Source organism: Phlebotomus papatasi, chromosome 3 (genome assembly GCF_024763615.1).
Source record: "Phlebotomus papatasi isolate M1 chromosome 3, Ppap_2.1, whole genome shotgun sequence".
Taxonomy (NCBI): Eukaryota; Metazoa; Arthropoda; class Insecta; order Diptera; family Psychodidae; genus Phlebotomus; species Phlebotomus papatasi.
Window position 1 is genome coordinate 89,470,969 of NC_077224.1, and position 25,223 is coordinate 89,496,191.

A 25,223-nucleotide genomic window follows, 5' to 3' on the forward strand; every position below is an offset into this window, starting at 1 on the left:
ACTTTAAGAATCTATAATGCCTTAAGCTTATTCACATTTATCACACGTTTCATGTCAAAGAATTATGTTTGTATATATACAAGAAATCCACACACAGAGATAAACGTTTCATTAATACATGCAGTGAAAATGAATTTTTGAGTGACTGAAAACATGAAAAACGTGCAGCAAAAGCTTTTTAGACTTCATAAGTTGCTCGTACTAGTAAATACTAAGAAATATTTAAAATTTAATAAAAGTTCTAAAAATTAAAAGGCAAATAATAGAGCTGATTGATAGATTATTACTTTTGCATAAAACGCAAATACTGTCCTTGATGTGACCTGTACAATAGTTCTATTAAGCCTTCTTATATCTTTGATTCTTAGAATATTGATAATTTTAAGAAAATTTGTACTATAAAACTAAAATCGGTTAATTTATTTCATGTTATTTATGACCTATTTATAGGCATTATTTAAAAGTTTGTTTAAAAGTCAAAAACTTATCAATTTTTTAATCAAATAATTTCTACTTTTAACTATAACTGTGAATTTTAAGAATACGAATAATAATATTAACTGCTCAACCTTGTTCTAATTTGATTCCAAATGCAAATTTATCTATTAGAATTTAAAGTATTCTCTCATAATACCTTTAGTATTCATACTGAAATTTTCTAATTTTGTCCCTGGTAAAAAGTATAATCTAATTTTTGGTAATTTATCTCTACCTCTAAATTTCCGCTGTTGCTAAATAAAATTAAGTCTCTGTTAATTAATTTTTTCATTGAAATGAAAAGTGAAGAAAAAAGCGAAAGTCAAAATAAGGTTTCTTGGAAGTTGTGGTAAAATATTTCGGATCAAATAAAAAGTGCAAGTAGTTTGTAAAAAAAAGGCTTTGAAAAAATTGCTTATCATGCTGTTCTTGTTCTTTTATAAGCACTGGTCATATATAATTTCAGAAATGTTATAATTGTCTTATGATCAAAAACAGGTATTTTAGAATCATTTTTTTAAAGTAATATAGGAGTAAAAGTTTCCATGTTTTTTTTTTTTAGTTTAGGCGTTGTTTGTTATCATGCTCCTGTAGATATAATAAAATACAATGACATCACAGTATTTTGAGTATTTAGTTTTATTATTACTGCAAAATTATTTTAATAACCTATCAAAAAGAACTAAAAAATAATGAATCTTAAGGATAATTGAAATCAGTATCAATAAGATATTGCGTAAATATGTTTTGCATTTTTGAAACATTTGTTAACAAGCCGTAGCAATTTTTTTCATGATTGACTTTGCAGTTTAATAGCGCAATAATAAACAATGGAATGAGCTCGGAAAAATATTAAGTATTGAATAGGAAAAAAATCATAAATGCACTTTGAAAAGTTTTTTTTAAACATGCCAAGAAAATTAGAGAGAATAAATAAAAGAAAATTATGTGTATTCATGTGATATTCCAAGAAATCGCAATTATTTATTTACTTTTCTGCAGTTTGAAAAAACTATAATGTATCGTTCTCATATAAGATAGTCTTTAATTTTATCTTTGGACATCGCGTGCATTATTGTGGGATTGACTCAACATTTATCTATTATTAACAGTATGAGCTATCGAGATGAAGTTTAGTAGATTAGAGGATAGCAAAAGCAATTTTTCAACGGAAGTAAGAACTTTCCATACTCATATTATCTACTAATCTGGAATTAATTTCTAGTACTTTCCTGAAACAACGGAGAATCTTAGATTCTGGCAGTTTAAAGCTCGAAATACCATTTGAAGTCAGGAATTTCTCGATTGAATTGAGTCGTTATTTTCTAAAGTCGAACATACTAATCTTACCATTCGCCGTAGATCTCATAATCCTTATCGCAAAATTCCGTGCGGACAGTACGAGATCCTACGTGCGAAAACATGCAAGGATCACTAATGATTCTAGTGATGTATCTAATTAATCTTTTAATGTGGCCAACGATTTTTTTGATTAAATTCAAATTCTGAATTTTATAAAGAGTACAATAAACTAGCCGCGATGTAGGCGATATTCACGATTCTTTAATAAGGGGTAACATGAGTTTGGAAATTTTAAAATCAACTTTTATATTTCCTTTTTCCTAATAATAGGGAAAGGTTTCAGGCTTCGAACTCACTATGGCTTCGAACATTTCATATGTTTCCCATATTCCTTTAATGAATTTGACCAATTTTTTCCAGAAAATGTGTGAAAATACTAGCTATTAAAACATGCCATAGATAAGTCAGATTCATTAAAGAAGGGTTCGAAGTCTGAGTGTGTGAGAATTCTGAAAGCCTTGTCTTATAAAATATCTAGAATATTTTTCATAATCTGTGAATTAGTCTGAATAAAAATTTAGAAGGTATTACAGGATAAAATTTAAAAAAAAAGATAAAGAGAAATTAAAAACAAAAGCTATTAATATTGTTCTTTTTCCTAGAGATCCTAAATTTTATTTTTTTAAATATTTCTTTAAGTAAAAGAAAAATGATAGGGGAAAGTACTCTCCCTTCGAACGTTCATGCCTTCGAATAATGTGAATTTATTTTACTTTTCCCAAAAGACTTGCACATAATTATCACATAATTATCAATAATTGATAATAAATTAACTAATATTTAATAAAAATGTGTAAGTCTCTAGGGAAAACCAAAAGAAAATTCACATAATTCGAAGGCATGAACATTCGAAGGAAGAGTAATTTCCCCTATCTTTTGAGTATACAAAATCCGACACTAAAAATTTAAATTCGGATGTAAAAAAAATATGAATGTTGGTAATTAAAAATTATTATTAATACATTTTTTTGTGAAAACTTTAAATACTTTGAACTCCTCATTTAAACATATTCAAAGTTTAACATAAAAAATACCAAAATGTTATCCAATAAACAGCATCGAAAAAAATCAATTGGTTTTAGTGTAAATCCTTTCTATTGTCATAAATTACAAAAAATATGAGTCCACGTACAATATACAAATTATTGCAATTTATTCGGCAATATATCAAGGAACACCACAGAAGAATTCTTACATCTAATACAAAAAATAAATCAAGTAGAAAGTAAGTGCCCCTGCAATCAATTAGAAAACAATAACCTTTTTAATTCTAATTAATTGTGATGTTCAAATGTCAAGTAAAAAAATACAATTCGGACGAAATACATTTTTAGTTCATGATCTTTTCTGATCATTTTAAGAGCTTTTGAAATCCTTTGTAGGGATTGGCTATCTTTTATTGAGTTTCACCCAGAGCACTGTTATAGTTAGCAGGTGCATTACAATGATAACTAATGACATCATAAAGATGCCACTTTCCATGCTGATGTCATTAATCATCATTTCAGTTAGGAATACATTGGACTTCTTGAAATGGCAATACATTGCTGTGTCTGGGCAAGTTAAGTCTCGCCTATTCATGCCATAGACTGTGTTGAGGAGTCCGTGGAATCCTACGCGGTAGTAGGAGATATGCCACATCCAGCGGAAAAGCGGTGTGATGTCAATGTATCTGTTGCAAAAGCCAAAAACGGAGAACAGAACTGCTACTATAGGACCAGCAAATACAGCAATCTTTCGTACAAAGAAAAGAAAAATATTTGAATAAAAATTTGTTAACTTATGGAGCTATTACAAACAATAAATAAATGAATAAATAAATAAAGTTATAATAATTAATATTTATAGAATTCATTATAGGATTATAACCGATTTGGCACAGGACTTGTATAGAATATAAAAGCTGTCCTATTGAACGTTTTGAGTATAACGCTCTAGACACACTTACGACTTAAACCGAGGGACAGCTTAACGTATAATCAAAAGATGATCAGATTACATAGTTTCACAATTCCTACAGTTCTTAGTTTTACAATTTATTATAGATTACAATGTAATCTGTAATAGTTTTCAAAAATTCTTCGTTGAAGTACGAGTTTAACTCATCTTCTAATGCGGACCTCTGGCCTAAAGCTTAGCTCCATGGCTTAACTTCTCCATTTCTTTATTAGCTAACTCGTTTGGAAAATTTTGACTTAAATTAAATAAAAATAACTTTTTAGATTTTAAAAAGAAAAACAATGAAATAGGTTATTTAAGATTTTAGCATCTTTGGAAATTAAGCTAAACCTTGAGTTTGAAAACCGTTCAGTAATCTCGTCTACTGGAATGTAAGTTTATTTGTTTATTTTTTTTTTCAAAAAATCTCTTAAAAAAATTAGGTTTCAACAACACGTGAATTCTTAAAATTTTAAAAGGTAAATTTCAGAAAATATAATCTCAATATTTTATATTCTTTAAAAATAACTTAATATTCAAAAAATTTATAATTTTTCAATCTAAGTTTATTTCTTGTGATATTTTCGACACAAAACATAGTGTTTACTAGAAATATTTTTAAAATTCAAAATTTTGTTGATAAAATAATCTCATTAGATTACTGGAAAGTGTTTTTTTTTTAAATCTTTAAGGACGATTGGAACTACAGGTGTACCATAGAGAAAATGATACTTTTTGAATACTCCTTTCACTTCTAGGTATCCAGGATGTTTTGTTGCAAATTTCCAGCCATCTGCTTTATTCATATTTATTATAAATATTTATATATATTCAAAAGAAATCTTTAAATTTATCGAATTGATAAATGAATTTGAATATTTTTTTTTATTTCCTGTTTTTTTTCAGCAAAAACTTCTTGGTATAAGAAAATACAATTACTGTACATAAATGTTTTTCGAAAAAATTTATTTGTATTTTTAAGAATTATTAGGAAAATATGACAACGATAAAAACTTTTTGAGCCGACACACATTTGGGGAAACTATAATTAGTAAGGACGTTTTATCAGAGGAGCAAACCATTAGGATGAATTGAAAACATAATAAGAAATTCGGTCTGAATTATAGTCCAACAATTTTACTTTATTTTGTCAACATCGTTTCGAATGTTGACAAAATGAGTTCGGTTAGAATTTATAAATCTTTGAGGAATATTCTTTCCAAATATTAAACATTAACAGAAAATTTTATATTTTTTGTCATTATTTTTAAATGTAATAGCTCCATTATATTCTTTAGGTGTTTAATGAATACCTTTACTGGTAGAGTAGCACCGAAGAAAAATCCCCAACTCTGTGCACTTAGCGTAGCTAGTAAAGCTAAAACCATAAAATAGAAGAATCTCCAATCGTCATTAAAATTCCCTGTCAACCAGTAGCTAATCCCCAAGTAGGAGCTAGCGCAGATCATCTGAAAAAAATATTCTCTGAAGCTCAAAGGGTTGAACTTAATTTAAAAAAATTATTAACTTACTTGAAATGGTATCTCAAACAGAATAATAGAGAAGAAGTAAGGCCCTAATTTGTACCATCTATTGAAATGTTCCCTTTTAAGCATTTCCATTTCAACTGGAACTGGAAGTAATAAAAACAAAATACCATTTAAAAACTTTTTTTTAAAGAATGTGTCACTAAAATAAAATTGTCTAACCTATAATGTATTTATTATTAGGTACAATGATTTTATGTAATATACAATACTATTCTGTTATGCTTTACATTAATATTCGTGTTCAATTGTCGAACCTGACCGCGAAATCATTGGCACGTTGGAACACGTTATTTGTGTTATTTCTTCTTTTTTTGCAACATCTTATGAAATCAAGAGTATAATTTAATAGTCTGCTGACCTTAAATGATTTGTAAAAAATTCACTTCCATTAAATTAAATTCAGCACGTATTTTTGGAGAATACATAACAGAAGAAGACAACGCAGTTTGATGTTTGTTATTGATTAAATTTACATAAAGTGCATGGGGTTTTGGTAATGAACTCACATGACATCATCACAGACATTTTTCCCGTGTAGACTACGAGAAGCATTGATCCATAGATATAAACATAATTCCCGAAGACTGTTGTAGCCAAGGGACCAACACCCGTGTACAAGTATCCAAATATCGCTCCTATTATTGTATGAGCCAGGATGCGACATACCAAGATGTACTGCAAAGAGGAAAGATAATTTTTTTTTTCTTTTCAAAGTATAAATTACTAAAATAAACAAAATATGCAAAATGTACATAATTATGTTTGTATACAGAAATAACGTAGTATATTTGAATTTCAAATTATTAACTAACGCAGTATTAAATTTATGAAGAAGACACAAAACAAGCGATTAACACTTCCGTAAAAGTTTGAGAAATCTAGTTCTAGACATCTTGATTATTCATAATGCTCTTTCAAAAAGATATTTACAAAAGCAAAATTATGAAAATTATACTGTTTCGCTCCCTAATAAAACATAAAATCAGCAATAAAAAAATCTAATCTGATACTCATTCGCTTCTGTTTTAAGAAACGGATTTTGAGTAAGAATGATCAATAGAACCGGAAGGTTTTCAAGCTTTCCCACGTTCCTTAAGTGATTCTGGCCTATCTATGGCATACAATAATTTCCAGCCTTAATTCACGCATTTTTGTGAAAAAATTAGGTCAGATTCATTAAACAAAAATGGGAAAAATATCAAGTCTTCGAAGGCAGTGTATGTGCGAAACCTGAGAACCTTCCTTTACTTGCATTTCATTCTCCTCTAGTTTATTTCATTTAATTCTTTTTAATAAGAAAATAGTCAAAATTAATCTCGAAGATCACTTTAAAACAAGGGTTACTTTATTCCAAAATCTCCCATTCATAATAAAAACATCCAACTGAATATTATCATAAAAAATATGAATATTACCATAATTTCAGCGGATAAACTCATACAAGAATTCTCGGAAATCTTCATTAGCAATATGTTTTCGAAAACATGATTTTTTAAAATGATCTGTTTCATGTTGAGAAATAAATGTGGTTGAAAACAAGAACATATTCACTAAAATATTTCGGATTTTAAATTTAAGATTAGATTTTAATTTTTTAATATTAATATTCTTAGTTATTATATTCTTAATTCTATAATTTAATGTTGGCTACATGCTTACTTGACATGTATTGATTGTAGTGTTCTACTTAAACAATGTTCTTAAAGTCATAAACATTTTTTTTAATTTGTTGTAAGTTACTTTTTTAATTTTTAAAACCTGTAAATTCGAATTTGGAATTTGATTACCCAAACATGAAATTTTACCAGTAACTTAATTAGAAACTTTTAAAGTCAATAAAATTATCTTACGTAAATTGTGACAAAATTAATAATAATAATATATTTTTTTAATTATTTTAAAATTTTATTAAAATTATTTATTTTTGCCGATCATGCTTGATTTCTAGTATACCAAATTTATTTTTTTTTATTTATCTTAAATAGTACTATTATTCATTTCTGAAAAAAATATTAATTTTCCTTCATTGTTATTGGTTTTAGAAAATTATTTTAGGAAAAATAAATAAAAAAATGTTTCTGTTAGAATGTGGAATGCATCTTGTCTCTATTAAAATTTGCAATTAGAACCTTACGTCCAGGACACACTTACGACTTCAGCCGAGAAATGGCTTAACGTAATTATAATCAAAATAATGATTAGATTAAATTTCCATCAGTTTCTTGATTAAGCCGTGTCTCAGCTTAATCAAGGAGATCAAGAAGATCAAGAAGATCGGCTTAAGATGAGAAACGTCTTAGTTATTGGATAACAGATGGAAATTTAGTCTAATCATTATTTTGGTTATAATTACGTTAAGACGTCTCTTGATTTAAGTCGTGTGTTCAGAACCTTACGTATTTAGAAAATCTAGGTAATGCATTTTTACAATAGTTAAACAGATCAATTTTATGGCTTAAACAATTTTAATATAAATTAAAATTGATTTTTTTACTATTGTAAAAATGTATTGACTAGATTAACTAGGAGAAACCTTTGGCGGCACACAGTTTCCTTCAAGAATCTAACAAAGTTTTCGTATTTGCCTTCTCCACTGAATAATATAATATGTATAAATGTTTTTTTTTTTAAGATACAAATTATAAAATAAATAAAATGAAAATATTGATCTATTTCGATTTCAAAAGAGTTCTTTTTTGTTTCCATGCGTAAAATTATAAATTTACTGTCAGGTTCTTATATTTATAACCAAGAGCCTGGCAAGTTGGCTTTTTTTATATGGAGCTATTTGAAGCCAATTCCTAAATTGATCTCGGACTCAGTTCACAGTGCTCCATGGAAAAAATTTATTTAAACAAAAATTTAGTATATTTATCCCTCCATACGGAAAGGTATCTTATAATACGGAAAAACTTCTCACTTTTTAAATATTTAGCATAACAATCACGAGTGCAGAAAAATTCCCATACGCATTTGTATGTGAAAGTAAGAAATTGGCTTCAACTTTGAAGGCCATTCGCCGGGGACTAGTTTATAACACACAGTTCAAAAGGTTCAACCCAATATTATGTTCTTTTTTATAGTCTTGAATATGCATTAGATTACAAGATATGAAATGTAATGTAAACACATATGATGGGCAAATGACTGATTTTCTGCACGTTTGCCAGTTACCTGTAAAATGCATCGTTTTAATATCATCATTATTCATCAAATAAGATTTATAACAAGAGAATAGCTTAGGAATGCTTACGGCTTACGCGAAAAAAAAATTCCCAACTTTTTCCCATCACTTTATTAGTAGTTGCATATTTAATACTTGCATTTTAATGCAGATAAATTCCTTAAAAGTTCCCTATTGATAATTTCCATTGTTTTTCTCTTGACATTCATATTACATTTTAATTTTGTGCGTGGGATTGTACGTAATCTCTGCGCAAGAAGATCGAGAAGCATACTGGTTCGATACTTTATTAAGTGCTCTTATAGTTTAAATATAAATTTACTTACATGGTGACGCTTGTGACAAATTAAATTTCTCCAGAATAGTAGGAAAAATTGCATTAATATAGATGCCCCTTGTAGAGATTTCCTCCTCCTTGAACCGTCCTTCAGATTCTTTGTCCTTTCCACTTCTGATAGAATAACTCCACCACTTTCAGGAGGAGGAATAAAGTCCATACATAACCCTGTATCTCCAAGTTCATTCTCTGCAATTGCATAATATAATAGTTTCATTCTCAATTATGTTGTAATTCTATGCGGTTAGATATTACAATTGAGGCTTTTAGCTTAAGAGGTCATTCATTGCCATTATGTCAATCGTTTCTGGTTTCTGTGGTTTTGCAAAACTTTATAGAGTATTCTCATGAAATTTCTTGAATGTTTTTAGTTTAGTGAAGAATTTAAGGATCAGGTAATGGTGGGACAGTTTCACATAGCTGATTATTTTTTCAAGAATTATTTTAGAATTTTGGATCTATAGCGTCTTACTTAGAGGATTTTAAAAGAGTATATTAAGAAAAATTGTTTTTTGGTGATACTCTTAATTATTTATCTCGGGAAATTTTTTTTGAATTTGTCAAAGTTTTTTTTTGTCATAAACCTCTAATGATATTATGTTAAGATTTTTGAGCTTCACATAAACTTTCTCAGTTTTCACCGATCTTACGAAACCTTTAAAAGTTTGCAATCGTTCAGTTTTTTGAGCTTCACGAAAGTAGGCCTTAATTCTGATCAAAATTTTAAGCTGTCAAATATTTCCAAGATCAAGATTTCATAATTCTGACGCGATGCATTTGCAGGACTTAACTTGTCTTAGCTAAAAACCATTTGAAAATGTTCCACACTTATGCCCAACGCACAATACCTTTTGTTTTGTAAACATGTTTTTGACATTTCAATGAGAGTGAGTGAGATCTAGATCTAGTCATCTCGCTCAGTCTCATGGGAAATTTTGAAAACATGTTTACAAACAAAAGTTATTGTGCGCTGGACATTAACGAAACGTCACTTCTGAAAATCTCTTGATCTTTTTTTTTTGATCTCAGTATAGAGGTCTATATTTTTGTTTTTTTCCAGATTTCTTCTAGCCTGGCTAGAGCTTAATTTTTGTAGCTTCCCTTGCTTTATAAAATTTGTAGATATTAACAATTTTTCTAGGGATAGTCAGTAACAGATTTCGCAACATCCAAGAAAGGTTTTCGAATTTGTTTTTCTTTTTTTTTGGATGTTTCGATAATTTCGGATTTTTTTCAAATTTTCTTACCATTACGCGAATTTTTTGAAACATTTTTTTTTGCAGACAATTGCCATGGATTACTCTGAATGAGCTACTTCTTGATTTGACCGTATAAGTATTTAATTGTATAAATTGCAAAACCATTGCACGCACTATGTTGCAATAACGTTTGGGAACTGTCAACCTTCTTTTTGCTCCATCTCTTTATTTCAAGAATACAAGATCAAAACATTGAAACCTCCGAAGCATATTTCAAAATCATTTCAGCAAAAATGTCAAGTGTTTATTGAAAAAAATAAGTACCGAAAGATTTATATGACAATCATGAAGTTAAATAAGAAAAAAAAATATTTCTGAAATGACTAAGTAATTAATGTGTATTGAGGTAATAACTCTACGTACTTTAGCGCTTATTGAGACAGCTGAGCTGTTGCTCTTCCAAAATATTCTGCAAATATCATTTACATATCTGTTTAGTCACTTTCAAACTCTATCCGTATGAGGTCATGAATACTAAGTAGATTGAATTCTTAAGAGTTCGTGCGTGGATTTATGAAAGTAATTTTCCCTATTGTTTACCGGCAAAGTTGTTTATTAAAGTATCTCAGTATTAAAAACTCAAAATGCTCATAATAATACACAAATAGAACCTTCATATTCTGATTAAAATAAATATTTTTCTCTGGTGAAAAGAAAAACTCAATTATACGGAGAATATACAATAAATCCGTTTCAATGGTGATAGAGGTCTTTAATGACGTTCACTCAATTAAAATACTGTTCATTTAACTCACCTGAAGGTATCACAGCGTGTTTTACATTGACATCTTCGCACTTGCGACTTGAGGCGATCATGGACATCTTTGACATATCTGTGCCATATTCTCCACTTGCAATTTCAATAACTACAAAAAGAATATTCAAAGATAATGGATCAAAAGGTCATCTACTTGTCTATTGAAAAAGTTTTCGGGAAAACTCACGAAAATCCGCCGGATTGTGGTAATTCGGACACTGAAGTCCGATATCTGTGAGAAAAGGAACTAATTCCTTTACAGGTCCTCTGTATATGCAATATCCCTGCGAAACTGTATAGAGATCATCAAACATCTCAAAGAGTAGAGCACTAGGCTGATGAATAGTACAAATCACTGTTCGACCTTCCTGTGCTAAACGCTTCAGCAAAGAAATACACTGTGTACAAGAAGAGCTATCTAGACCTCTGAAATGACACATTAAATAGCACATTGTCAATTATATTTTTTTACTGCGTGACAGAGTACTTTTTATATTCTTCTGAAACTTGTAATTAAGTCCCAATCCCAAATACGCCACTACAACTAGACGAAAATTACAATCGTGTGCGTAGTATACTATTATTTAAGATATAAATTTTATTGCTCAAATTCAAGGAAATAGCGATATACGTAATTCCCTTGGATTTTAGAGATTTTGTGATTATTCTTAAACAAATAAAATTAAACATAAGAAAAGTGAGACAAGACGTTCAATTCAAAATTCAAAAATGATTAATTGCAAAATGACTATCGTACACCAAGATCTAACTGACTGAATTTCAAGCCTGAAGTTCAGGAAATGCAAATTGGATTTTGCTACGGTTCTACAAAAGGATTATTAACGCAACTAAAACTTGGTATATCCTGTAAGTTTCAATTACGTTTAGAGTTCATAGAAAAGGTAACAATAATTCTAGAATTTCAATGATCCTTGGCGCATTCACTAAATTGCAACAAGCTTGAAAGTTCCCCAATTCGGAACAAGATTAACCCCAATTTGGAAATTGGAATAATAAATTCAGCTTGAATTTATATTTTAAACTATTTCTGAAGCTAAAAGTACAAAAACCAAACTGAGCAAAGACTTTGATTACAATTTTTATACCATTTATTTATAAGTACGAAAACATGAAATGATCATGTACTCTAAATTTTAACTCAATTCGATAAAAATTTATTATTCAAGTTTTTTAGGGGAAAGACAGAAAACGAGAACAAAATTAAAATTGTTCAGTTAAAAGCTCTAACACACCTTTTAGATTAGAAAAATTTCATGAAGTCAAAATTCATATCCCTTTCTTTCTCAAACATTTTGAATAACTATCCCAGTCGTTCGCACCTCAAATTAGATTGAACTAAATTAAATTTGGCGTGATATTTAAATGAAGAAGAAAAGTATGAAAAAGTACGAAGAGTACGAACGAGTGAGAGAGACTTATGCAAAAAGATTGAAAAAGGGACGTGAATTTTGATTCCTTAAAATTTTCCTGATCTAAAAGATGTGTCGGAGCCATCAAAAATTAAAGTTAATTAGTACGTCAGTATACACAAAAAAATTTGATCATGTTATGAATAATATTTGTGAAAAAATGCAAGTAAGTCCACAATAGAAATTCATAAATAATTACGAAAAATTTTATTAAATTATTTTTTCGTGAAATTTAGTGCCAATTTATTAACATCAACATAGTTAGATGCAGGTGGGACGAAAAACATTATTTTCTTTCTACATAAAAAAAAACTTTATAAAAATTTTTACTATTTGTAGCTTCATCCTTAAATCATTATGAGAATAATATTTATTTTATTTATTTTTAATACAATAAAAATTTGCTTTTTTAATCTTTTAAAGTATATGTTGAATAAATTGGGAAGAGTTCTGCTATTTGATCACTATTGCTTTCAGATATTTTAGTTCTCACACCATAAAAAATATTCATATTTTGTTAATTCTATTGTATTAATAAAATATAATTTTTACTTTCGGGAAATAAAGCACCAGTTTAAGGTCTGGCTACTTTCTCTTATATCATTTGAAATATTTGGTTTTTAATTAGAATAGGTAATAGGGGTAATAGATACTGAAAAATGTTCGTTGATTTTGAGAAAAACCATGCCACACGTATTTCTCGCTCTTAAAGAACATTTTTCAGAATCATCCTAGAATTCACCCAGTATCTACACATATGCCTTATTATTATAATTAAATCACTAGAAAACAATTGTGATTATTGCAAGATAATCGACAATAGATTCACTTTGTTAGCCATCATATTTTCATGGAAATGTCAGAAGTGATGTGATTTTTTGCAAAATGTGTCATTATGCTTTTGTGGTTGTTTTGAGATGATTGATAAACTAATTTATGTTCAGCTCCAACACAGAGCGATTTTTCCTCTATTATTATTTTAATTTTAATTAATGAAGCCATAGTAAAACGGAAACTGAGATTTTAGATAATTTTATAATAAGATATATTTCTTGAATTATAAAAACATTAAAAGAACACAATCTACAAAAATTAAATGCGCCAGCTCGTCTTGGCGAGTAAAAAAATTAATTGAGTAATAAGTGACTATACTGTACGACCTTTCAACATGCGCACAAAAGAATTTATTTATTTTACCCAACTCCAGCTACTGGAATTTATTCAAGTACTAAAAAGCTAAGCAAATGAAAAATAAACTTACGTTGTTGGTTCATCGAGGAATAATATCGGTGGGTTGTTTATTAATTCTAAAGCAATTGCTAATCGCTTTTTTTGACCTCCAGACAATTTAGCAGTGAAAGTATTATACCTTTTCTCCAGCCCCAGGAGGATTAAGATCTGTTTCACCTAAGAAAATAATTTATAAAATTTAATTAATTAAGTGTTTCTCGATGAAAATATTCCTTATTTTAAGAGTGACTTGTATGGCCTCATTGTTTCTGGGTTATCGAAATGTGATATTATAATGACTGTGTCTGTAAACTCACCAAGTTTATTTTATATTCATAAGTAACTTTATAGCCTAATTTGAGATGGGCAGCAACAATCATGGCCTCTGACACCTTCAGCCAGGGTCGAAGTGCATCATCCTGATGGATGTATGCAGACATTTCCCTGAATTTTTGTGAATTTGCTGATCTATTCTTCCCATTGACTTTCACTGTACCAGAAACTCCACGCTCCCTTGAGATAAGAACATAGAATAATAGAAGAAATTAGAAATCTTTTCTTCCAAGTTGACATAATATTTTCTCTGGCTTTGACATTGATCGTGTGTATTTTATTGAAAGGAAAGCGTGACCTTCTTAATCTTATCATAATAAAGTATTACTGATTGATAGTTTCTCACAATTACATAAGTGAACATAAACGTTTTATATGCACTTTATACAATTATACTCACACATAACTCGCCAATACATTCAACAAAGTACTTTTTCCAGCACCAGATGGACCCATGATTGCAGTAAGTTTCCCGCTTGAGAATGATCCAGAAACACCCCTCAAAATTTCCTTAGTTTCTAAAGAAAAATAAATAAAAAATATGTGTAAACAAGATGATGCAAGGCATACCAGCTTTCCAGAATCTTAAATTTGATCCTATGACGCATAACCAATGATAAGCCCAACCTACGCGACCTCGGAGTGCTTGCAAATTTGGATGCATACAAATTCGATTATTCCTGCACTGAGAAAAAAGGGGGTGCGATTAACTTTTTTTTCCTCATAATTTTAACACGTTTTAGGTGTAAAAATATATCAACATTTTTTAATGTTAATTTTACACCTTTTTAAGGGTAAAATTAACATGGAAAAGGGTAACTTTAACCTCTAATACACCTTAAAAGCATAATATTTACACCGATTTCCGGAATGTTATTTTAACATTTTCCGATTTTTCTCAGTATACTAGCGCGAATGGTATATCATTAATAAGTACGTTAATTCAGTCCTTAATTAAGGCATTTTTTTAAGTTCACGATACCGCCCTTATTTATAACAGAGTGCTTAAAAGCAGTCTGGTGGACAAACTCTATCCCTTAGCAGGAATTGCTGCACCACGTATGAGGAGACAAAATGATCTCCACACTGAGAAAAAAAAGAGGGTGCGATTAACAGTTTTTCCTCGTAACTTTAACACTTTTTAGATGTAAAAATATGTCAACATTTTTTAATGTTAATTTTACACCTTTTTAAGTGTAAAATTAACATGGAAAAGGGTAACTTTAACCCATAATACACCTAAAAAGCATAATATTTACACCGAATTCGGATTAATAATGCAGGGTAAAATTAACATTTCCGGAATGTTGTTTTAACCTTTTCGGATTTCTCCTCAGTGCAGTAGAAAGATGCCCAAGGTTCTTTATGAACCCCGAAGCATCCTCTCCAAGTCCTCTCGAAGTCTCTTATAGGAAAAGTAAAAGAAAACCACATTATTCGAAGGCATGAACGTTCGAAGGCACAGTACTTTCCCCTACTGCTCTCTCCATCGAATGAATTCAATACTAGAAATTTTTTACGGACTAAAAATTAAATATTTGTTTTTCTAATCTAAAGAACAACAATGGATTTCGTGGAAGAGTATGGGTTATCTTGTTGATCTGCTATCAACTGAAAATGTAAATATTTTTTGTCTGTGATTACATAGAATTGGTATCTTGGTAAATATTGCGATAGTTTGCACTGATATGGTTGTATATAGATTTGCTTCCCTAACTCTTTTCAATGCAATATCACATAGAAATTCAGCGGAAACAGTGACGTAGAAAACAAAGTTTCCGATTCAATCTGAATCACTCGACAATCACGAGCTAGAAATTATCAAATTAATGTGCATTTGACATCTGCCTGCGGGCCATACTTTTGAACTGATTTGCGATAGACTTTGATGCAATGTCCATTTTAAAAAAATATATTTGATTTTTAGTACGAGTTCTGTTGAAGTTGAACATCAAAATCTTACTTTTAATGCATAAATTACTCATTAATTTTGGGTATTCGACTTTTTAGAGTAAAACATAGGTAACTTTAGATGGCTATCGGAGCAAGAAAAATTGGGTCACCGCGGTGATCTAATCGTCCATATAATGTTAAAATTTTGCTATTTGTAATATATTTTATATATTTAACATTTAACCATTTCGTTTAAAATTATAGTTACCAAAAATATTTCACAGCGAAAATAATGTAGACACATGTGATGAACAAAAGGAAGTTTTAAGTTAAGAAAAAGAAACTCTAATTGCTTTTTAATTGCTTAGAATTAAAATAAGCAAATTAACTCATGCCGTCTTTTACAAAAAGTAAATAAAAACAAGTTTTTTTTAAAGACTTAAATTAAAAAAAAAATAGAAAAAATTAAACTATTTAAAAATTATTTTGAATAAGATTATTTTGTTTTGTTGCTATGGTTTTAATTATTTAATTATGCTATGAATATTTTCCCAGATATTTATATCTTGTTGCCTGTAGGGGAATTCTGTACCAGTATGACAGTGTCATATGACAAATTTTATAATGTTTATGTGACATATTCGAAAAAAATAATCGCAGGTCAAATTCATATCAATTACTAAGAGCTTAATAAAGCTTCTTGCAATGACCATTCGATTTAATGTTGTCCTGCTCACAAATTTACCATGAAAATTTGCCATGTGACATTGTCATATCGCTACAGAATTTTTCAGCTCATGTAGAATTTATTGCATTTGGTTATGGTCATGAAATGTTTGCTTTCACAGTAAAATTTTAAATACCCAGCGCAAAGGCTAGGGGAAAGTGGTCTGCCTTTGAATGCAGCAGCCTTTGAATATTGCAAGTTTTTCACTTTTCTTTAAAGCATAAATTCTTTTCTATTAACTATTAGATAGCTATTCATAATCCTCACAAGTCATCAAAAAATGCAGACCCTAGCTCTTATTTTCTAGGTGCTAGGGCAAGAAAACGAAACTGTGCTCTAAACTGTAATTTTGATGTTCCACAATTCATGTGTTTTTTCATAATTAAAATAATTTTTCGAACAAATTTTCTATTGTGAGTCATAGAAGGTTATTCTTGGATGGTATTTCTCCAAATACATTTTGATTCAGATGAGACAATTTTTGTGGGTGATAAAAGTTTGCAAATATTGCTCTGCGGCAGCCTTTGAATCTTAATGTCGTGTGCCTTTGAATCCTCTCTTTCCATGCATTGAAACATCTGACAGCTTCCTGTCCGGGAGCAGAATAGAACTCCTACTTTGGTCTGACGAATGTCATACAAATACTTATAAAATGCTATCTTGGTCCGGCCGAGATGTTTCAAACTGACAATTGTCAAATTCAATGGCGTTTTATTACAAATTTTCAAGTGAAAAACAGTGCTTCAGAAAAATGTAAAAAATGTTGTTGTATAATGAATTTTGACTACAGTGGTGGATTTATTGAGTGCATTAGGGTTCATGCTAATCAATTATGGGCCGTTTAATGTTACAGCCCTAATATTCTCAGTGAAAAATTAAGATTCAAAGGCTGCCCAAACACATTCAAAGGCAGACCATGCAGGCTGCCTTTGAATATATCGACATAACATTTTTAAGTTCCTCACCAGGAAAAACTGACGACTTGCGAGTCCTGAATGGGGTAAGCATAGAAGCTTAATGAACAAGAGAATATTTTAGAACGTTCTAATCATTTGTGATCAATGCTAAAGTTGTTAAAATTTCGTTTGTGTAATTTAGAAAATGCAGATTATTTCCTCAATTTCTTATTTGTTTCACTTTTTATTAAATAAAATTCTACCAAATAAAATTATCTCGGTCGAAATGTTCTTATCCAAGTTCATAGCAGGGGAAGACTTTCAGGCTTCGCACACGCTCTGGCTTCGAACACTTAATTTTTTTTCCATATTCCTTTAATGAATCTAATCTATGGCAATATATTTAAATAATTAATCTTAAATCAAACATTTCCTAAGAAAAATAAATCAAAAAGTGCTTCAAGCTTGAAAACCAAAAGCATTTTAGTTCTCCGTCTATAATAAAATACTAATTGCCAGTCATAAAACAGTAAATTGGTATATTAAGATGCTCGATAAAATTGAATATTCTAAACTAGTTTGATTTAAACAGTAAAATAAAACCTTGTTTACTGTTTGAGTAAATGATCTACAATGTAATAAATTTAATAGAGGTTTGTGATACGGTTTATTGGCAATATGCTAATCACAATAGTTGATATAAAAACATCATTATTTCAAGGTTAAATTCGCATTATAAATGCTTATACAGAACCTGCGAAGGGTTTTTTCCAATGTTTTTATTTGGAGGTATGCTAAGGCTAAGACGGCGGTAGACACAATTAGCAAACACTTCTTACATTTGTAAAATGTGTCTATTCTTATTTATTGATAAATAAATATCTATCTATCGAAATGAACCAAATACGCAAAGGCTAGTGATGCAGAGGTCCTAGTTTCAATTGTTTTTAAAACTCTAGAAAGTCTAGAATCGTTTAAAGGTTCTAGAGTTTTTGCCGAGGAAATATGACTTTGTATAAGATTACGCGATTCAGTAAAGCATTATCCCACTGTCCATTAAAAATTAATTACAATGAAGTAGTTCTTTCACAAAAAAATGTTCTAACCGAACCAATGAATTCTAATCAATTAAAAAACACTCAATTCTCAATACGAGACTTTTACTATTTGCCCAACCACTATCTCACAATAATTTTCTATTGATTTGCCTTGAACAAACTTTGCATGTTGATCTTTTGCAATATCTCTCGTATGATTTTTTTCATAAATTCTCTTCCGGCAATTAAAATGGAAAATTGCTGAGAATTAACATTAATAAAATCAGTTTAAGGAACTTACCAATTTGACATTTTCCAAAATTAACAGATTTCACGGTGTATTTGAGATTCTGGAATGTTATATCGACAGCTTGGCGTCTTGGAAAGGAATAGGTTGAATCCGGTGCTATGTTGTGCGTATGAAACATTGTATTATTGTTTGGTTGACTATCGGTCTCACTACTGCTTTCCACAACAGAATTTTCAGAACTGGAACCATCATCTCGACGCCAGCACTTTAATCCTTCTCTTCTTGGTTTTACTTCAACTTTAGCCATGTTTTTGTTTCTACTAATTCTTTTTTATATATTATTTCACACGCAGACAATATTATTCACATAATTTACTGAAGATTTCAGTAAAAACTAGTAATTTATATATACATATATGAGTGATTTAACGATACAACTTTTGTGGTTCTCACTGCTTTGGCAGAAGCAATGGTAAAACCTAAAACAGAATAATAAAAATTACTTTAGAAAAAAAACTACAATAAGAAAAAAAGTAAATAAACCATGCAAGGTCATTAATCAAAAATTGATATGTTAGCCCAGGAAGATAGTACAGTAAATCCCCAAGATATTGCATAAGATGAACGCACTAAATGCAGATCGTAGAGTTCAGTGATACTATTTATCAATTATATATTTTAATTGGTCGTTAATAAGTGGTTGTGTGTCAACACGATGTAGTGAATTACTCACAATATTGCAAACTCGATTCTAAAGGCAAGGTGAATAGACCTTCATGTCTGAAAAATGTTGAAATGCTTTAAGTGAAAAAAAAAAGGCATAAAACTTCTAACCCTGCACTCATAGATGATTGAAAAGGTATTTTGAGATTTCGCAAAAGAGCACTTTTCCACTAATGCAATTCTAACATGTTCTCTAGTATAATTTTCCACCATATTACGCAATCATAAATTTTTTTCAATAAACGTCTAATAAGGTGGACAACCATGACCTGAACTCAATTGATGGAAAATCATTTTTCGCGTTCACACTCCTTCAGGTGTTGAAAAATGAATTAAAATGTACATGGCTTTAGAGTTCTTAAGCAACAAGTGGGCAAAACATTGGGTTTTAATTAATATTATCATATCTTTTGGTCTACGACCATTCAATGATAATGTTTTTATAGGGACAAGGAAGTACTTCTTGGCTAAGTTCTACTGAAGTTACTGGGTAGACTAAAGCATTACTGGGCTGAGTTGAGAGAGGAATTTTTACTCTAAACTATGTCTCGGATTAAAGGACTTATAACAACCATTTCTTCAGTGGATAAGGATCCCTATAGTGACTATAAATTCATATAGATATCATCTCCTAAAATCTAATTTGAAAAATCGCAGTGTTTACAACTACCCCATATTGACTACTGCCCCAGTTCCCCTTAATTCGAATTCATTTATAATTCAGAATTTTGAGATCCTATCATTATTTTAAATGAGGAACGTCAAAAAATCAGTAAGAACTATTTTTGAATGTAAGGGCCAAGTGAACTTAGGCTGATCCTTGAGAATATTTAGCTTTCAAAATTTGTCAGTAAACAATTATCCCGAACTTTCATACACTCGATCATCGATTAACGTCATTTACATAATTTCTCTTTACCTAATTCTTTTCATTTCAAAATTTTAAAGGGAAAAATAGTCTCTATGATCAGTCAGAGTCTAGGGGGAAGTAGGGCACCTTTGAATTGCGACAGATTTGAAATTGGATTTTTTTTTCTTTTATTTTTAAATAAAAATGGACCTTATCAAAATATAATTTAACTCAACAAATCTATTGCGAGGCTAAATTATATCATGATAAGGTAAAATTCCATTTAAAAATAGGAGAAAAAAGCCCAATTTCAAAAGTGCCCCACTCCCCGTTATTTGGGCCCTATATGTTTGTATTTCAGCGTGGTTTTCTCATTCTCATTTAGTTTATCAGAAACAGTGAACAAAACTCAAAATTCCAAATTAGAAATTATTCCGGATTACCTTACTGAATGGCTGAATTCTCGAATTTTGTTCGAACCTCAATATCGGGATTAAAAAATAATCTTACAAAAATTTTGTGTAGGGGGAAGTAGGGCACCTTTGAAATTTGGTCTTTTTCGATTATTTTAAAAAGTAATTCAGAATTCAGATTTATCGTAATGTATTTTAATTTCTGAATTGATCTTGAAACCAAATTATCTCATGGTAAAGTTCAGTGCAATTCAAAAGTAGGAGAAAAAGCCTAATTTCAAAGGTACCCCGTTTCAAAGGTGCCCCACTTCCCCCTACTAACATTTTTTTGCCAAAATATTGCCCATTATAGCAATTATATCTGCAGAATATGTTAATAGGAACAACAATGTTTTCTGATATTTACTATCTCATATATCAAGATATAATAAAAAGACAATACAATAAAAATGAAAAAAAAATAGTCATAAATGCAAAACAAAAACAGTGCAGATATAACTGTTTCGAATAGAAGTTGCATATTTTTATTCAGGTGTAAACTTTACTAGCTTTTAATTGCAATTTCGTGATATCTATTGACTTTTTTATTAATTTAATTACAAGTATTTAAGTGCATACAAATTAAAGAAAATAAAATGTAATAAAAAGAGAAGTGCGACTCTTGATCATGTTCATAAGCATTTAAAAAAGAAGATTTAGTAAATTTATTTAATCAAGATAAAATTAATTTAAATTTAGATTTTATTGATACTCTTTTAGTGTCTTACAAATCGATAGATTTCTTCTTAATTCCTTGACGATTACTATTTAACTTTTTCATAAATAATTTTTAAAATTATTCATGGATTATTCATAATTAAAAACCATCTGTCGAAAACGAATCCATAAAGTGCGATATTAAATTGAAGTAGGTATGATTGTCAAGGAATCGCACCTAAAACTAGGGGGGTAATACTAATTTATCTATGATATCAATAAAAAGTTATCATGTCAACCTTTCAATTTGCTATCAGTTTAGAAATTTCCAACAAAGCAATTTTAAAGATAATCTATTTTGATAAATTTGCAATTGAACTCTCTTTTATTAAGATTATATAATGTAGTTAGATTAGAAATTCAGCTAAGGTATTTCTATCTTTCATCTTATCTGCGCAAAATTTGCTACTATCATGCATATTTGTCTTTTATGATAAATTGTACATTGATAATTGCACATAGCGATAACAAAATTTGGTCAACTGAGATTTCTTTCGCAAGTAACTTCAAAGAGTAATCCCATTCACTCATTTCAAGGTCAAAAAATAGATAGGCACGGAATTAATTCAGAATAGAACTGAAGTAATTAAATCTTAGCAAACTTTTAGAACGAAATTCAGTTAAATAAATCAAATATTAAGGTTTTTTCTCGGTTTAGAAAATATGTACATTTCAACAAAAAAACTAACAGGTTTGTGGACAAAACCGAATATCTAAATCAAAAATATTTTAATATATTTTTTTAAGCTATGAATCTTATAACTTTTATGACAAAAGAAAACTATTTTAAATAAACTAAATCAGAAGTGAGCAAGAACCGTTTGAAACCGAACAATCGTCAAATGAAAATTGTACGTCAATGGTCAAAACGCTACCTGTACAATCTTTTTTTTATTAATTTATGTATATTTATTTTATACGGAACTAAATTCTAATTGATGGAATTTAAAGAAACACCCATATATTTTGAATCGATTCGTTTTCTTTTCAATTTATGTCCGGTCTACAACCCAAACGGTAAGGGATAGTCACTTCGAATCTTTGGTGACCCCTCCCCGCCATTTATAAATTTAATAGTATTTCTTTTTAAATAGTTCTTAAAAAAAACTTATTTCATTTTATGAATAAATTTAAATCATTACTCAAGTGGCAAAATAATGTCAGCATAACGCTGTTCTTGTCGAATGGTTACAGTAATTTTTGGAGCATACGCATATCATTGAATCTATTCGTTTCCATTTGTCACTTGTCTGAACCGGTCCGGAACTCAAATGGAAGGAGGTATTGGCTTCCGTTCTTCAGTATTTAGAAACTTAGAAAAATGCTGACGTTAAATAAATCAGAACAAGAAGAATTTGCGCAATATTATAAATTAGTTTAAAGTATTACCCAAATAGTAAAATAAACTTATAACAAGTTCAATTTTTCTCATATGATCATAAGATGGAGTAAATTGAGTAAATACTTTCGGACATAAATGAATAGGTATAGCTTTAACAAGCAAAATATGCTATATTCTAATAACTTATTAATTCAAATTAAATTTTAAACAAGTGGCCAAAGGTACTGAATCAGGCAAATATTTAGGTTAAAATGTATATTTTTTATTGAGATTAAAAAAAATGGGAAGTTTTCTGGTTAGAGTAACTGTTCCAAATTTCACCATATTTGCACGCAATCGCCAAAGTCTTGAGTTCGACATGTAATATTTTTAATACAAATTAATTTTTTTTTTTACTTTTTTAAGGAGTCCTGCTGGAAACCTTGTAGATAGTTTATCGTCTTTATAAAATTATAAACATGGCTTTGGGTAATATTTCGACCATCTTGATTCTCATAGTTCCATCCCCTTCTGGAGTTCTTCTACTCCATTTTTTTGCTTTTTTTTTACATTGTATAACCTCTAGAATAGAGTATGCAAAAATCGCAAAAATTAAAAATTCATAGAAATTTGAGGAACAGAGCACTGTCCGAAATTGCAAGCTGGCCGAAATTTGGTACAGTGTCCTTAGATAGATATTGCTTCAAAGAAGTCCGCGTCAAAATCCCGAAAGCCAAAATCTTAAAAGGAATAAAATTGAGATAAAACCCAATTTGGGATATTATATGTTGCGCTTACATAGGCAAAGGGCAATTGTTTAGGATTTTGGCGTTCGGGATATGGGCTTTCGCAATTTTGGATTCTACCGGCTTCAAAGCATATCTTTCGAATGCATTTTAATCTATCAAGAATTGCAAAATCTACCCTAGTAATTATTTGGGTATCCGCATGTTACATTTTCATATTGGAGAATAGCTTCCACATTACAAAGGGATTATTATTATCAAAACTATTCATAAAGTAAACATAAGGTAAACTTTCCATAAAGAATTTTATAAACTTTTTAGAAAATAAAAGGTTCTAAACGTCCAATAGGGGAGCCTTAGCCCTACAAAATTTCACATGAAACATCACAAATAAACTATTCTACTAGTGTGAGCGTGATGTCAGTTGAAGGCAAACCTCAGCTGCAATATATTTTAGGGTATATACTTTTTACCAATGTCGGACAATAAATTTTTATTCCTTAACACAAAAATGTTCATTCAAGAGAGCCACAACCGAGCGCAACTTTAATTGAACCAAACTCAACGACTTTTGATTAGTGCTTTAGTGTCTTCAACAATCAATTAGCATAGTTAGAAAATTGTTGGAGGAAAAAAACCATTATTTTATATTTGGCCTTCCCTCAGGCAATGTCTTTTATTTTCCAATACTTTTCCACTCATTCGGTAACACTTTCAATGGTTTATCTTGCCAAAAAAAAAATTCCACAAAATACTTCCTCTTGATAAATCCTATTGATTTTTCTGTTACTGGATACATTTATCGGTTTTTAGTACTTTCTTGCGAACTCACTGTACACTTCCTGGTTCGATAGTGTGTGTATGAAAGCTATTAGAATAATTTTTCCCCAAGCAAATAGAACTCACAGTGGACTATTGAATGCTGATTAAAATGTTCCTTAGCAAATCACAGTATATTTTTTTCTCTTTAATGCTTTACAATATTGACTTAGAGCACAAGACTTTTCACAACATTCAACCATATATCACTATAGGGGATTTGATGTAAAATGAAGATGATATTTTTACAATTGTGAATGAATAAGTTGACTGCATAACAGTCTGTACTGGTATGTTGCCAACAAACACTGATGAAAAAAAACAAACCGACTATCGATATTGAAATTATAAAATAAAGTTGGTGAGGTGTTTAGGAGACTACCGCACTGCACTATGTAGAACTACCTAGTTTTTCAGCGAATGTTCAAAAGTGTCGCGTAATCGTCGAAATTGCATGAAATTAAATTATCTGTGTAACGCTTCTTTATGCACTACGAACGCGGGAATATGAATGCGTGCTCTCAGGTCGAAACCCGAACTCGTACTGCGCGACGACCTCTCATACATACTTTACTATAAAGTCCCTCGTTACGCGATATGTGGCCCCGTCTGCCTTAAGCATCTAGACTCTTGTTACTATTAGCTCATTGCTGCGCCATAATAATTTGCAGTGGTGTGTGGGAGATATTACTCTGTACATAAATTGATGATAATTCCTATTATGTTAATTTTGCCGGTGCATCTAGCTCAGTTTTTAAAGAAATCTTTTTAAAATTACAAAAAAATAAAACAATAGCCGCAAAAAGAACTTAGAAAAGTCATCTAAAAAGGCAGACTAATAAAAACTAAATTAAAACAATTGACCTAAAATGCATCAGAAGCTTTTCGTAATATTTATCACCATGCCTAATTGTCGTGCTATATACACTGTTGAT

General features: G+C 29.9%; 1 protein-coding gene across 1 annotated transcript; it reads right to left on the reverse strand.

Annotated features, from left to right (window-relative positions):
• Window positions 1-2,915: 2,915 nt before the first annotated feature.
• LOC129806308 (ATP-binding cassette sub-family G member 1) lies at window positions 2,916-24,878 on the reverse strand. The gene is made up of 12 exons (XM_055854784.1): window positions 24,376-24,878; window positions 18,712-19,139; window positions 14,258-14,375; window positions 13,842-14,037; window positions 13,556-13,701; window positions 11,052-11,290; window positions 10,863-10,973; window positions 8,838-9,037; window positions 5,834-6,002; window positions 5,310-5,410; window positions 5,091-5,246; window positions 2,916-3,573 (listed from the first exon to the last, which is right to left on the reverse strand). Exons 2-12 carry the CDS (start codon window positions 18,965-18,967, stop codon window positions 3,229-3,231), a joined length of 2,037 nt encoding a protein of 678 aa, XP_055710759.1. The 5' UTR covers window positions 18,968-19,139; window positions 24,376-24,878; the 3' UTR covers window positions 2,916-3,228.
• Between the last annotated feature and the right edge of the window lie 345 nt (window positions 24,879-25,223).

What these genes read in the sequence shown, in the direction of transcription:
- LOC129806308 (XM_055854784.1), bottom strand. Translation starts at nt 18,967, where the DNA reads ATGGCTAAAGTTGAAGTAAAACCAAGAAGAGAAGGATTAAAGTGCTGG. An exon ending in TTCCTCGATGAACCAACAAC is followed by an intron (nt 11,291 to 13,555) that starts GTAAGTTTATTT and finishes GTGTCATTTCAG; the next exon opens with AGGTCTAGATAGCTCTTCTT. An exon ending in ACACGCTGTGATACCTTCAG is followed by an intron (nt 9,038 to 10,862) that starts GTGAGTTAAATG and finishes ATGCAATTGCAG; the next exon opens with AGAATGAACTTGGAGATACA.